General features: G+C 47.2%; 2 protein-coding genes and 1 non-coding gene across 5 annotated transcripts; 2 read left to right on the forward strand and 1 right to left on the reverse strand.

The window, feature by feature from the left end:
- The first annotated feature begins 650 nt into the window (after positions 1-650).
- Positions 651-5,847, forward strand: LOC119356477 (GPI mannosyltransferase 2-like). Of its 2 annotated transcripts, none has more exons than XM_037623433.1 (9): positions 651-718; positions 1,374-1,780; positions 1,882-1,987; positions 2,546-2,638; positions 2,730-2,925; positions 3,555-3,733; positions 4,684-4,937; positions 5,140-5,327; positions 5,400-5,847. In XM_037623433.1, exons 2-9 carry the CDS (start codon positions 1,462-1,464, stop codon positions 5,571-5,573), a joined length of 1,509 nt encoding a protein of 502 aa, XP_037479330.1. In that variant the 5' UTR covers positions 651-718; positions 1,374-1,461; the 3' UTR covers positions 5,574-5,847. The 2 variants fall into 2 exon arrangements, with proteins under 2 accessions (XP_037479330.1, XP_037479331.1); XM_037623434.1 differs by having other exon boundaries at positions 3,567-3,733.
- A 1,858-nt stretch (positions 5,848-7,705) lies between these two features.
- Positions 7,706-7,778, reverse strand: TRNAR-CCG. Its single transcript has one exon. It is a non-coding gene; the product is annotated as a tRNA-Arg (tRNA).
- Positions 7,779-7,902: 124 nt separating this feature from the next.
- On the forward strand, positions 7,903-9,918 carry LOC119356478 (pentatricopeptide repeat-containing protein At3g14580, mitochondrial-like). Of its 2 annotated transcripts, none has more exons than XM_037623436.1 (2): positions 7,903-9,641; positions 9,727-9,918. In XM_037623436.1, exon 1 carries the CDS (start codon positions 8,091-8,093, stop codon positions 9,183-9,185), a length of 1,095 nt encoding a protein of 364 aa, XP_037479333.1. In that variant the 5' UTR covers positions 7,903-8,090; the 3' UTR covers positions 9,186-9,641; positions 9,727-9,918. The 2 variants fall into 2 exon arrangements, with proteins under 2 accessions (XP_037479333.1, XP_037479332.1); XM_037623435.1 differs by having other exon boundaries at positions 9,731-9,918.
- The last annotated feature ends 5,497 nt before the right edge of the window (positions 9,919-15,415 follow it).

Genomic DNA, 15,415 nt, shown 5'->3' on the forward strand with positions numbered 1-15,415 from the left:
TGCGTACCTCGCCGTCTCTAGACGCCTAGGAGCCGCCCCTCCCTGCCCCGCCCGCCCGGCACCAACGCGCCACCTGGCGCCCCTGCAAGCCGGCGCCTGCCGCGCAGTCTGCTCTCCGCCGGCTCCGGCACTTGGCCGGCAGCAAGCCAGCAACCCTGCCCGGCGTCCAGCCTTTAGCCCGATCTGAGGATTTGAGGCAAGTTTTCCACTGCGGCACTTCCCATTCCCCGTTTTCTGATTTAGGGTTTGCTCTTTGCTCTCTATTGCATCAATCAGGTGGAAGAGTCTAGTCTATTCCGTTAACTGAACAATCAGACTTGCTATCCAGTAAATGAACACACACATAATTTCGCTATCCAGTACATGAACACACGCACATAATTTCGCTATCCAGTACATGAGCACCTGATCATTGACATAATAATGATTTGTCTGATTGTTTGCCACTCTAACAAGTTACTCTGTCAATGCCACTCTTAACAAATTAACAATGCCACATAGTCTTCTTTGAACTTCTCAAGGTATGTATTATGTAGTCTGCTCATGCAAAATTGAGAATTTTAGTATGTCCGTAAGACCATATTGATCAATTTTTATGTGCTACTGGTAAATTAATTAGAATGTTGGCATGTCATATTCGTTGTCAATTTTTTTAGGTGGACCACCCTGTTCTGAAATCCTAGATCCGCCAGTGAGGTGAGCACCGTGCCACCGACAGGTATGTCCACATTAATTCTGTTCACCTTCTGTCCTTTTTCTTATGGGTTATATTAGGCGATGTGTATGCTGTTGATCTTGCGATAGGGAACTAGAGATTAGCAATGAGGCTGATGGATTTGTCCGTGAATGGCTTCATGGCTTGATGCTCGCTGCCTTGCTTTTCTGTTGGTGGCTTGTGAAAATAACAAGAAGATTGCTGTTGTATTTCTCGGAGGCATAGACGCATAGCTCTGTTTAGGGGCTACTATTCGTAGCTTCCTGTGTACTGTCTTCATAAATGATGCACCATGTCCCATTTCCCGTCGCTCGTTAGAGAAGATAGTTAAGACTTAAGAATAAGATCTATCTCTAGAGCAGAGTTGGGGGGTTGAAATTTATGATACTCCCTCCGTTCACTTTTGTAAGTCGTTTCAGACAACTCAAAATAGGCTGTTTTGCACATTGTCTGAAATGTTTTCAAGGTCTTATAAAAGTGAACAGAGGGAGTAAAAGATTTTGGGGGGTTGGAATCTTTGTGATTTTCTCCATATGTAATGTTTGGTTCATAGTATTGAAGTTTATGATTTTATCTTCTTCTAGAAATCATTTTTACTAAATTTTATAGAAAAAAAATCCATTGAGTGAAACATCTAAATCCATATGTAATGTTTTAGGAACCAGACGGGTCAGAAAACCACCAGTGAGTCAGCGATCCACCCTACAGGTGTTCTGCTCTCACGGTGCTTTACCCCCGCCCGACCCATGGCGCCGCCACTCGTCGCCATCGTCCGGCTTGCCACTGCCTCCCGTGTCTTGGTCCTTACTCTCTCTCTGCTCGCTCGCCTTCTCTTCCGCCCATACGACACCTCCACCTCCCTTCACCCGCCTTGTCTCTCCTCCCCCTCCTTCCCCCCTTCCGCCTCCTCTTCTAATTCCACTGCTACCGCCACCGCCATCTCGTCCCTAGCTGTATGGGACGGTGTCCACTTCGCTCGCTCTGCTGAGTGCGGCTACGAGTATGAGCAGTCATTCGCCTTCCTCCCCCTGCTCCCAGCCTCAATCGCTCTACTCTCCCGGTCCCGTAAGTTACTCGCCTCTACCTCAACTTCTCACCTTCTCATCGTTGAGGTGTGTGCTTGATCTGGTCTGGTGTTGGGTCATGGCCCCATTCTCCTTCTGCAGTGTTCGCGCCGCTGGTGCCGATGCTGGGGTACAGGGCCGTGCTTGTGATCTCCGGGCATGTTCTGAACAATGTGGCATTTGTTGGCGCCGCGGCCTATTTCTACAGGTGACTGACGTTCTTCAGCTACACACATGTGGTGTATTTATTTCAGTGTAGTTAGGTTTCTATGTTTAAGTATTTTTAGCGTTTAAGTGTTGTTTTAGGTTTTTGGATCAGGTCAACAGATATTCATTCTATCGGAGTCATGCTTGTGCGCATAATGGTCTACTAATGTTGGTGTGTTTAATCATCTTGATGCTTGATGTTTCAGACAGTCTTGGTATCCATCATAGTTTAATACTCCCTCTGGTCCATATTAATTGTCGCAGCTTTAGTACAACTTTAGTACAAAGTTGTACTAAAGCTGCGACAATTAATTTGGATTGGAGGGAGTAATAGAGTTTGAGTAAATTGCAATAAAAAAATCTACCCTCAATTTTTAGTTGTAGTACATTCATTTCGAGTGCAGGACTGCCCATTTCTCGTTTATAAATATTGCCAGTTGCACAACCACCGATGATTTTTCTCATGTCTAATAAGATGTAGAGTCGCTTTGCCTAGTATTTATAATACGACTATTTGTTCTAATGTGAAAAAAGTGACCCTTTATTGTACTTCGTGCAGATTATCTGTGCTGATCTTGAAGGACTCAGGAGCGGCTTACCGTGCATCTGTTCTTTTTTGCTTCAATCCAGCTTCTGTGTTCTACTCATCACTGTAAACTTCTTTGCCTTTATGCCATGACGAATCATGTACTAGCTATGACTGAACAGCAGCATGTTTCTGTTTTTTGTTTTTGTTTTGGCAGATATTCAGAAAGTCTTTATGCCCTTTTTTCGCTCGGAGGGCTCTTCTACCTATTTTCCGGTGCTCGTACCATTGCAATGATAATGCTCGCTCTATCTGGTTCAGCTAGGTCAAATGGAGCACTTAATGCTGGCTATATCTGTTTTGAGGCTTTGCTACAAGCATATGATGCTGCTATCCAGAAGAAAAGGCCCATGGTAAGCTTTCTTTGCCGGTTGCACTTCATGTTGTTGTGCACGGTGCTTACTATACTAGCTAACATGAAGAGGCCATATGGCTGAAGAGGCATCCAAAACTCGTGCGCATCCCGACATCCCATACAATTTTTTCACCAGGAAGTTTGACTTTTTTTTCTCAAAAAGTCAAATGTAGTGATGATGTGAAATTTTGTGTGCATGTGAAAATAAAATCCCATGCGCGCTATAGAGTAGGACAAGTACTCATACGAGAGTACAATCTTCTTATTTTTTGTAGATGCCCGTATGATCAAAATTGTCCACAAAATTTTAGATGTACACATACTTTCACATGTTTAACCAATGTGATGTTTTTGTTTAATATCTTCTACATGACCTTATATGGTACTTCAACCTATGCTGATGTTTTCTTGGACTACATGAGTTGCTGTTGAGGGAATTATGCATGGTTTATAAGGAGGTAAACGACCTAAAGCGAGCACCACCCACTCTGACGCTTAAGCGCCTAAAGCGGACATATTTCTAAGGCACTCCCAGGACGCCTTATCACTTAAGCGTCTGAAGCAGGACGCTTTATAAATAATGGAATTATGGGTACCTAACGGCATTACCTTTTTCTTTGGCCCAAGTGGGCAGTGCAGGCCCTCGTCACTGGATTTTTGCGCTCCACTTTTGTATTCCTACCATTCTTTGCCTTTCAAGCATATGGATATTTGAACATATGCGTACACGGGGACACGGATGAGCTGAGGCCATGGTGCAAAGCAAAACTGCCCCTTTTGTATAGTTTTATTCAGAGTCACTACTGGTAATTGTTTCATCTCATCTTTACCAACACCAGCTCAACAATTTATAATTTTCCCTTGAATTCTGTATTTTACCTTGGGATAGTGTTCTATTTTTCTTTGTCACAACTCATATATCAATATGGTTGTATGCTTAACAAGAGTTCTTGTGAGTTACAAGGAGCTACCATTTCTCTTATACAGCCATGATAATTACATATTCATCTTTTGTGGAGAGTGATATGTCTGTTCTTTCGTCCTTCTGTTCTGTTGCACCAATAGTGTATGCTGTCAAGTCACAAGGATGCCATGCTTGGTAATATGGGATCTCCATGCTTAGGCTGTATGCTCCACGTATAGAAAATAGGCAAACTCCATTCTCATTTATGTCCACCAGAATTTGAAGTACTTTTGTTGTTTTGACTGGTTAAAGAATGTCCATGTATATGCATTTCTCCTTACAATTTTACATAGACTCTTGTACTAAGGGCATCTACAATGTGATGCTGCCAAATTTGCGACGTCGTCAGAATTTTGGCACTGGTATCAAATAGACTAGCTATCCACAGCGTTAGCTGGTTCCCAATTTCTGTATAGTGGGGATCACTACAGAATAGAATGGAATAAAAACACTATCACATCTCTCTTTACCCACAACATTTGGGCCTGTTCACAAAGGTTCATGTATTATTTTATTAGCTGAGGTTGTTTGGCATTGGAGCATGAAGGAGCATCGATGCCCTCTTTTTTTAATTTGGCAACACCCTCCATAATGGTTCTCACCGGTGTCAAAAGCCATTTTAATATTTGGCACTATCAATTTGGCATACATTATGGATGCCTTTTAATATTTGGCACTATCAATTTGGCATACATTATGGATGCCCTAAGCTTGCTTTTTGAGTACCATCTTCTGAAGACTTATGCTCCCATTATTCACGAGCTTTATGTTATTTTACATCTTTCTTTTCAGGGGAGTTGGTTTCTTGAGATACTTTCAAGTCAAGCAGCTGCCCAACTTTCTTTTGGCTTCACCAGTACTATCTCTTGCAGTTTATTCTATAGTTCACTACACAAAATTGCTTCACCAACTCTTCCAATCAACTAGCATACACGAGCAGATAATTGCCATTGTTGACGGGAGGTTAGTTGAAGCATATGAAAGCTCAGATGTTGCCACAGTGTTGAAGAGTGAAATTTCTACCGGACCACATAACAAAAAGCAAGGTACTATTACATTCTCAACTGTCAACATTTTGTCTCTATTTTGAAAGATCATTGGAAAATGATATTCCTCAACTTTCTTAACACATGCCTAGGAGTTGAGAAAATTTCAACTGTCCTGAAAAATGGAGAACTGACCTCAACCTATTCAATATAGGCTACTGGAGAACTGAAGTTTGAACATAACTCTGCAATGTTTGAACAGGGAACACTGAGGTTAAGAAGAGAAAATCTGTCGCGGCCAGCGCTGCTTCAGCAGCATCTTTAGATAGCAATGTATCAAGAGGCCGAATTGTGGGAGATAACAAGGATGAGTGCCCCTTGCTAGTTCTTCCTTTCATTTTACACCTGACATTCATGACATTTACCGCCTTCTTCGTGATGCACGTCCAGGTCAGTATAATGCCCGATGAAATTTATTTGTAGGTCGCTACTCAAGTCTCATCTGTTGCTTCTTCGGTCCAGGTGTCAACGCGGTTTCTGTCTGCCAGCCCCCCGATCTACTGGGCCGCTTCGCGCATTTTGGCTCCTGCAAGGGGCGGCTCTTGCAAGAGATGGGGATACTTCGTCATCGTTTACTTCGTTGCTTATATTCTTCTCGGCAGTTTGCTCTTCCCCAACTTCTACCCATTCACATGAGAACAGCTGCTGTCATGCACACACGAATTGTATGCGCTAGATTAGCCTGGAGGTTCTCCTTGGCGGAATGTTCCTGTACAGTTGGTGTATCTCTTTCCTTCTGTTCCCTAAAACCACGGCCATAGAATTGAGGAGTGCATTCTGGAGGTTTTTCTTTCTGGGAGATCTGAATCATGTGCTCCATTTCCTTACCTAGGTTGCACTAGATCACATGCCATGTTATGTTGACACCTTGATATGAAAATGATAATAATGATAATAGTAATAATATTTATGATGATGATGATGTTGATGGTAATAATAACAATAATAGTAATAATATCTGCATAAATGGGAATCCTATAGTGATTCGGAATGACAAAAATATATATACCGTTCTTCACCGGTTGCCTGGGAGTGCATACCGAAGAGTGCAGACAATTTCTCTGGATTCCTTGTGTCAAACTGCGTCCTCAGCGTTTTGACACCAAAATTAGATTAACGCTGCAGCAGCTGGGTCGATTCAGTACGGATAGAATTTGTGAGGTCAGTGATGCGAAATGGGTTACCAGTTGGTTGCTGGTGGCGCACATCCTCAAGTGCAATTATGAAATGGAAAATGGCGAGGACTCGGCTCTTACCATGGAAACCAGCAATAAAAAACACTAAGAACTGAGGCATCGTTATCTCGCTCCTCACCACTGGCCACCTGAGCAACCCATAGGGGAAGTGGATCCATGAGCTTGCTGGTGAAGTTTTGAGGGGATAAGTGGCCTAGCAGCCGTAGTCGCAAGAGGGAAAGAGAAAACCTAATCAGAGGATGTTTGAGGCTTGTCTTTAGGAACAGAAACCCTTAACCAAGTCAACAACGAAGTACTTCCTCCGTAAAGAAATATAAGAGTGTTTAGATCACTAAAGAGACGGAGGGAGTAGTTTACAGAGAAGATCCCAATTCATATGAAAATATGGCAAGGAAAGACTGGCGAGGAGACTACCATCAACAAAACTATGAACAACCACCATCAACGCCACATATTTTGCTACTCCCTCCGATCCAAAACAAGTGTCGTAGTCTTGAACTAAGGTTAGTTCAACCTTAGTTCAAAATTGCAACCGACCTTAGCCCAAAACTACGACACTTGTTATGGATCGGAGGGAGTAGCAGAATGAGGCGCACCTCGTGAAGAATCTCCACAAACTTTAGAACAAACCTCCTCTTCCTTGGGTTCTTGACCAATATATACACTTTCAAAAATGACTATGCCTATGTTTTAATCTTGACCATTTAAAAGAAAAGTTTGACTTCAATCAATCTACGGGCTTGTCGGCGGAGTTCAAAAGGGATGAGTGCCCTAGCCACCGCAGTCGCAAGAGGGGGAAAGAACCCAAATCAAGAGACATTTGAGGCTCGTCTCAGGAACAGAAACCCTTAACCAAGTTAGTAATGAAGAAGGTTAGAAAGGAGATCCCAGTTCAGATGAAAATATGCCAACGAAAGACTAGCGAGGAGGCTGACCACAAGAGTATGGACAACCGCCGTCAACGCCACATAATTTGGTTCCATAGTTTTGTACACCCTTCAGAATTGTCCATGTCTTAATCTTAACTGTTTTAAAGCTTTCTTAATTCTCAAACAATTTGTATATGTGATAACGCGTTGGACGCCGAGCTAGCGGCGTGTCGGGAGGGGCTGGAGCTGGCCCTCCATCGTACGGTGCTGCCCATTTTGGCCGAGCTTGATAGCGCGGAGGCGGTGTCACTGATCACAGCACACTCCGATGATCGATCGATACATCGCATGTTGGTTAAGGAGATTAAGAATCCGACCTCAACTGAGGATAGGGAGATTTCTTTTACTCGCTGTTGTCGGTCACAGAATAAAGTTAGCCATGAACTTGCTGCGTATGGCCGTAGCACTTCCCGTACTGCAGTATGGTTGCATTCGGGATTAGATTTTGTTGTAAACTTGGCATTGGCTGAGAAGCCTCCGTGAGTAATGAGAATCTCTTTTTCTCCCGCAAAAAAAATCTTAAACAATTGAGGAGAAGGTTCAAAACAAAATCAGGAAAGAAAAAACGACTTTATGCAAACTATGGACTTCTTTCAAAAAAAAACTATAGTGGATATGTTAAATCCAAGGTGAGTAAAAAAACCGACCACGCTGGGACTCGAACCCAGAATCTCCCGCTCCGGAGGCGAGCGCCTTATCCATTAGGCCACGCGGTCATGTCGTGCACACTTACATCCTAAAGCTATACATAGATTTGTTCAGACCAGACGAGTTGGGCTTTCCCTAAGAAAGAGCCCAAGGCCCGCCATGGTCCTAGTCCTCCTGTCCGGGCACATCGCCGCCGCCCAGCGGCGCCTCCGCCTCTCTTCCCCTCAGTCCTCACCCAGTCGCCGCCGGCCACCGGACCTCCCCCAGCGCAGCCCACCTCCTTCCTTGCTACACCCACCACCACCTCCCCGATAAGCTCTCCAACCACTTCTCGAGTAGCCCAGCCCCGCCCCACCCGACTCCCAGCTCCCGGCGGCGGCATGTCAAGAGCCCTAGCGCGGCGCGCGGCGCCCCCATTCCTGAGGCTCCGCTCCACGGCAGGCGACGACGGCCACTGGATCGGCCGGCTGGACCACAAGGACTGGCTCGCCCCGAACGAGGTGCTCAAGATCTTCGCGAGCATCAGGGACGCCGCTCTGATAACCAGCGTGTTCCGGAAGGCCTGCGCCCGGCGCGACTACAAGCCCAGCGAGGCCCTCTACGGCCTGATGATCGACCGGCTCGCCGGCTCCAGGCGGTTCAGCGACGTGGAGGAGCTGCTGGCCAGGGCGAGGGCCGAGCGGTTCAGGTTCTCCGACGAGTTCTTCCACAGGCTCATCAAGATGTACGGCAATGTGGCCAACCACCCCGAGAAGGCCATGGAGACGCTCTACGCGATGCCTGAGTACGGCTGCTGGCCCTCCACCAAGACCTTCAACTACGTGCTCCACATGCTCGTCTGCAGGCGGCAGTACGAGGTTGTTCATGAGGTGTACGCCAGCGCGCCCAGGCTGGGCGTGGAGCTCGACACCTGCTGCTTCAACATCCTTATCAAGGGGCTGTGCCAGTTTGGGAGATTCAGTGAGGCCCTCTCGCTGATGGATGAGATGCCGAAGCAGGAGTGCCGGCCTAATGTGACGACCTACTCGACGCTGATGCATTTCCTCTGCCGGAACTGCCGGGTGGATGATGCATTCGAGCTGTTTGAGAGAATGCGCAAGGAGGAAATCGACGCGGATACGGTTGTTTACAATATATTGGTATCTGGTCTCTGCAGAGAGGGGAGGGTGAGCTCTGCATATGATCTGTTCAAGTCGATGTCGTCTGAGGGCTGCCACCCAAATTCAGGGACTTATCAGGTACTTCTTGATGGCCTTGTGGCCTCAAAGAAGTTTGTGGAGGCGAAGGACCTAGTTGGTATGATGAGTGCTGAAGGTCTGAGGCCTAGTTTCTCATCGTACAAGCTGCTGATTGATGGCCTCTGTAGTGTTAACTGCTTAGATGATGCACATCATGTCTTGAAGCAAATGGTGGACCAAGGTTTTGTTCCTCGGATGGGTACTTGGACAAAACTTCTTACTACATGCTTATGCTGAAATGTATGATCATGCCAGTGGGCAGTGGTTTAGTGGACCTGACAATACACTTGAGCAATGAGATTATTTTGTTGCTGGAACTAGTGGACCAACCTGCCCGCCTTTCTGCGTGGACTTGCATGTTGAAGTCGGATCTTTTTCCTTATGGGGATTATTAAGGATTTTTGGTCTCACGATGACCAAGTTCTGTTTACTGATGACTCATATACTGATGTACCTGAGAACCGAGCGCTAGCTCGGTTGGCTTGAAGCTCACAGGTGTGAGCTCGCCCACCTACGTTCGATGCACAGGGAAGGCGTATTTTCTTCCTAACTAACGGACAGTTAAAGGAGGGACTCTTCACCCTGTAGGCAACGTTTATATACGATGTACCTTGCGAGCCTATTATTGGTTTTGTCCCTGATTTCAACATCAGTGCTGGCTCCACATTCTCCAGTTTAAATGTGAAAATATTGGTAAGCTCATGACATTATGTTCTTTTGTTACAACTCAAATCCAACAATCTCTCTTTTGTATGTCTGACATGTGAAATATCTGAAGACAGTGTTCGTGCATTTGGAGAGGATCTTCACTTAATCCTTCTGATGATTCTCTCTGGACCATACTGCTATTGAAAACCAGGCAAACAGTATGGAAGATGCATGCCATGAGGTAGTTTTTCACCTTTTATACCCTTGAAGTGCAGAAAATCATGTTGTTTGTGATACAGTTATTAGTCATACATTGTTCTCAGTGAGACAGAATGTCCCTTAATAATGTTTTCTCTTTCGTTGATTGACTAATTGTTTAACTAGTCCTAATACTAATATAATTCTGTTCCTAGGTTCGTAACCATCTTCCCAACTTGTATCTTTTGGGGCCTAAGAGTAAACATTAACCCCTTTACTCAAGTTGTATCATCCCTTAGAGTAAACATTAACCTCTTTACTCAAGTTGTCGTAGATTTCGTTCCAAGATAAGAAAAAGTGAGTCCATATAGAGATGGAATCTGCAAGTTAATTTAACACAAGTGAATAGACGTGTGTTCATGATTACAAGGGAATTGGACTGATGCCTAGGGATAAAACTGCCGGCTTAGAGTAATACACATCATTGTGTACATCAAAATACAACAAATCAAGTACCTGTCTTACAGTATAGTATCCGGTGCTAAAAACACAGGGCTGGTGGACTGCAGTGAGATTCGTCTAGGATGCAGAAATATAAAAGACATAACTGCCGTCTAAACAGTACTTACTGAAGTACTGCCTGTTACATCTTTTAGTTGTAACTTGTCTTGTTACTAGCCTTGACGACAAATTTTACCGTCTTGATGCATCGAGAAAAGCAAAGCAATTTCACCGTCACCATCTGCATTATGTCACACCTGAATAAATTAGCCGTAGAGCTGTGTGGACGAAGGCAATTCTTATGTCTAGTAACTGATATTTGCGCGTCCTGCTGGCATCTACGTAGCACCTTTAGAAAACACTCAAAGGGTCACTCGATGACCTCTCCTGGTGCATCAGGAGTTGCTTGAGATGCCCAGACACGTTTCCTAAACACTATGAAAGCTGCAATTTGCAGCCTCTCAAATGTAACAAATTCAGAAGAAAGCGACCTGGTTTTCTAGCTTACCGTTCGCTAATTATTTGGGGTACTACTAGCTAGGCACTACCAATTATCAAACAGAACAACGAAGAACCATTCCAGATTAATTATCTGGGGTACTAGCTAGCCAGGCACCACCAATTATCAAATAGAACCAGAAGAATCATTCTAAAATCAGGTGTCGCCATTTTCCGGACGAACATGTGTCGAGGCCTGATTGTCAATAGGAACTAAAGAAAGAGGAATTGCTGCGCAGGCAGTATATATGCAGGCAATATTTGCAGGATGGTGGCTGTCCCCACAGGTGGCCACATGCACTTGTGATGGTGTCATTTGGACCCTAATTAATCATTCGAGATTCAGCCTGGATCCAAGGAACAGCTGACATAGGCATGCCAACTAACAACTAGCAACCATCCCTGTCGCCTTCCAACCAAACTGCTTATTGCTGTGCCGAAATGTTGTGATAGGCACACACACACTTCTTGCAGCTAGCAAACTTAGTTGGTAGCTGAATATTTCAAAGCAGACTTTGGCACAGATGTCACCCATACAGTCAATGAATCTAGGACAGTAATAAGGCCTGCATTTACAAGTTTTAGCTTAGAACTGATATAAGAAGTGGGGTTTAAATAAGAAATTTCCCTCATGGCACTCTTTGTTTTTTTACATTGTGACATGCTCTTTATCATCCGAGCAAGGCTTGTCCCAATAATTCAAAAGCATACGGACTTTGAGTTTATTTCAAGTTTTCCAAACTTCTCAGTAAAACTGACTGTTTTAAACTTCCAAACCACGCGACGGGCTGTCAAACTAGACTTTTTAAATTTCCTCACACGGCCATCTCTCTAACACCATGGGGCACCGGTGAGCCTCAAACCCTAACCTATCATTGCCCCTGAAGACCATCATTTCAAACAATGTGGAGGAACTCGAGAAGGCGGCCAAACTTAATGTTGATCCAACGGTGAGTAAATCGACCGAGAGATATTGAATTCTTGGGCAATTGTGAAATTTCAAATCTGTTTTACTAAAGCTAATGTAATCAATATTGCTAAGAAAATACGGCCAGTGTTAGATACCCCCTCCGTTCCTAAATACAAGTCCTTTTAGAGATTACAATATGGATTACATATGGAGCAAAATAAGTGAACCTATATACATTCATGTGTAGTTTGTATTAGAATCTCTAAAAAGACTTATATTAGGCACAGAGGAAGTACATCGGTATCTTAGACAAATCTAAGATAAGTAATTTGGGACGGATGGAGTACTACGAAGAAGGATTCCGCTTCAGCTCATCTCCTTTTAACAATCATTTACCTCTTCGTTGAAAAGGGCATGATAATCTTTCAAATATGGTGGAAACTCGTATTGTATGACAGCGTGTCTATATACGTACATTGTGTGTACCGATGTATACACGCCTTATTAATTAGTAGTGTGTCAGCATCGGCGGAACGTACGTCCTGGAGGACGAATTTATCTTTTTCAAAATTGAATTAGGTATACTGAAGCAAGACACCTATTAAGAACGATAATCAAAAAAGGGATATTCCAAATGCCCTTTGTTAATCAGATATTTTTTTTAGAATACCAATGTTTTGCACGGGAGCCATACGCAGCCAAGTTCGCAGAGAAAAAAATACTCCAAATTTGCAGAAAACATGTCAGCACTCCACAAGGACAGAATGCTAACATACTCCATTTTGATGCCTGGTCCTGCTCCCTAGGTCGATCTCCTACTCATCCGCCAAACCCTGAACTACTCACTACTCGCTACAAAAACAACCATAAGCAAAGAAGAAGCAATTAACACCAAGTCAATTGGGTGCCAAGAACACAAGCAACCACACGCCACCCCCCTCCCTCTGGTAGTACAGTGCCCGTGCATATGTTTGCGCAGTGAGAGATCAATTGATTTGTTCTTGCGATCGAGCTTTCATGCGTGAAAGCCATGAACTACCATGAGAAGGAGGGTCAAGAGCTCGCCGTCGTCGCCACGAGCGACGGCTTGGACTGGCTCGAGGACTCCGTCTCCTTGCTCGCCGGGGACATCGACCTCGGCGGCAGCTACGGCTGGTGGTGTGACATCTTGCCGGCGCAGAAAGATGACATTGGGAGCGTCGTCGCGCAGACGCTGTCGCCTCCGGCGCCGCCCGCGACAAGCTCGCCCCTGGCCCACCCCTCGCCAAGCATTGCGTCGCCCGCGCCGTCGGAGCCGTCGCCCAAGAAGCGCAAGTCTCCGGCGCACGTGGTGTCCGGCTCCGGCCATAGCAGCAGCAGCAACCAGCGTCGCCGAACGGAGCAGGACAGGCCGGGCGGCGGCGGAAAGAAGGGCGGCGGCGCGGGCTCGGACCGGGACGCGAGGTGGGCGGAGCAGCTGCTGGGCCCGTGCGCCGTCGCCGTCGAGGCGCGCAACCTGTCGCGCGTGCAGCACCTCTTCTACGTGCTCGGCGAGCTCGCGGCCTTCTCCGGCGACGCCAACCACAGGCTGGCCGCGTACGGGCTGCGGGCGCTCTCGCTTCGCCTCCCCGCCGCGGTGGGCCCCGCGGCCGCCGCGGCCGTGAGGGTGCCGGCCGCCTGCGAGTCCCCGACGCCGTCGTTCGCCGGCGCGGAGCCACGGCTGTTCCGCGCGTCCCTCATCAAGTTCCACGAGGTCAGCCCGTGGTTCACGCTCCCCAACACGCTGGCGAACGCCGCCATCTCGCAGCTGGCCTCCGCGGCGCCCCGGCCGCTCCACCTCGTCGACATTGGCGTCTCGCACGGGGTGCAGTGGCCGACCTTGCTGGAGTCCCTCACCCGCATGGCCGCCGGACGAGCGCCGCCGTCCGTCCGGCTGACGGTCGTGGCCACCCCGCCCGTGCCCTTCTCGGCCTCCCCTCCGGGGTACGACTTCGCGCCGCATCTCCTCCGTTACGCCAAGTCCATTAAGCTGGACCTCGAGATCGGCCGCGCCAGTTCACTAGACCCCGCGCATGGCTTCTGCACCAGTCCCGACGAGGCGCTCGTGGTGTGCCTCCAGTTCAGGCTCGGCCATGTCACCGCCGAGGAGAGGACGGACATCATCCGCAGGGTCAGAGACCTCAAGCCGCACCTGGTGGTGCTATCAGAGCTCGACGTCGGGGGCAACGGCAGCGCGGCGGGCGAGTTCACGGCGAGGCTGGAGCTGCTGTGGCGGTTCCTGGAGTCCACGCACGCGGCGTTCAAGGGGAGGGACGGGGAGGACAGGCGGCTGCTGGAGGCCGAGGCGGGGACCGCCGTGGCGGTGGCCGCGGCCAGGGAGGCCATGGGGCGGGAGGGCTGGCGGGACCGCATGGCGGCGGCGGGGTTCGAGCAGGTGGCGTTCGGGGGCGAGGCGGTGGAGTCGGCCAGGTCGCTGCTGAGGAAGTACGACAACGGATGGGAGATGTCCACGGCGGCGGCGGCCACGGGAGGCGGCGGCGCCGTGGCGCTGCGGTGGAAAGGGCAGCCGGTGTCCTTCTGCTCGCTGTGGCGGCCGGCGTAGCAGCAGCAGCAGCTCAGCTGGATACCGACGTACGTCATGGTTTTGATGGCGACCGCACACATCCCGGGATTGGTGGAGAGCGAGGTTGATACGGTCACGTGTGACGCTCGCCACGGAAGCATATGCCATATGCGGTATGTCTGCAGCTTTGACCGGAGAGCTGCCCGCTGGCCGCCGGAGCTGGGCGGCGGTCCGGCCGGTGGGGAGGACGCGAGACGTACGTGCGGCGGTGTAATGTATGGCGATCGGCATCTTTTTTTGTATGTACAAATTAATCAAGGGTTGGCGCATGGATGATCCCGTCTTTCATTGCTCCGTTTCTGATTTTTCTATGCGTCCATGTCAAGGAATCTTGGTATATTCCAAATGGTGACCTCATCAAGTTGGATCATCACTACTAACGTCTACATTAATTAGTAAGAAAAAACCATGCATTTTTTTGCGAGATAATAAAAAATATGGTATATTCCAAGTGGTATATTCTGCTTTTAAAAAAAGAAAAAACAACGCTGAGCGTATCATTCTTGGATACGTGGCCCTGGACCATTGTAAACTATGATTGGTTTTTTTTTCTTGAGAAAGTAAACTATGATTAATTTGTCAACTATGCCATCGAATCTTGATGGTGATCCCATCCAGGTTCATTTTCCGAACCATTATTTGATAACGAAGGTCACAAGAAGCTAAATGAAAATCATACAGGTGCAGAGCTGCTACAGCTTGGTTATTGGACGATCTTCGACCGCGAACCAACTTGTGATTGAATAGTTAGAAAGACAGTGATATCCCTTGTCCACAGGGCTCAAGTCATGAACTTGATATTGGTGCTCGCATTTTCTTGGATTTATTTCAGCTATTCCGGCGATATGCGTTTAGTAGGAGGATGTAACACCCCAGATGTCAAGCTACAGTGATCTCACACTAATTATGCCAAGTCATCATATCAAGCCAAGTCATTTGCCACTTGTTTGAAATTAATTATAGCTGCAAGCTCAAAAATTATCTCACCAAACACTTATAAAAAAGTCATGTCGAACCCTGCTCTGCCCCGTCCCGACCTCACCAACGAGCTCGTGGCGAGCTACTCATCTGATTCCCCCTCATCCCAGGCTCGATCCAAGCCCCTACGCA

The sequence above is a fragment of the Triticum dicoccoides genome, chromosome 2A, assembly GCF_002162155.2.
Source record: "Triticum dicoccoides isolate Atlit2015 ecotype Zavitan chromosome 2A, WEW_v2.0, whole genome shotgun sequence".
In the NCBI taxonomy this organism is placed as follows: Eukaryota; Viridiplantae; Streptophyta; class Magnoliopsida; order Poales; family Poaceae; genus Triticum; species Triticum dicoccoides.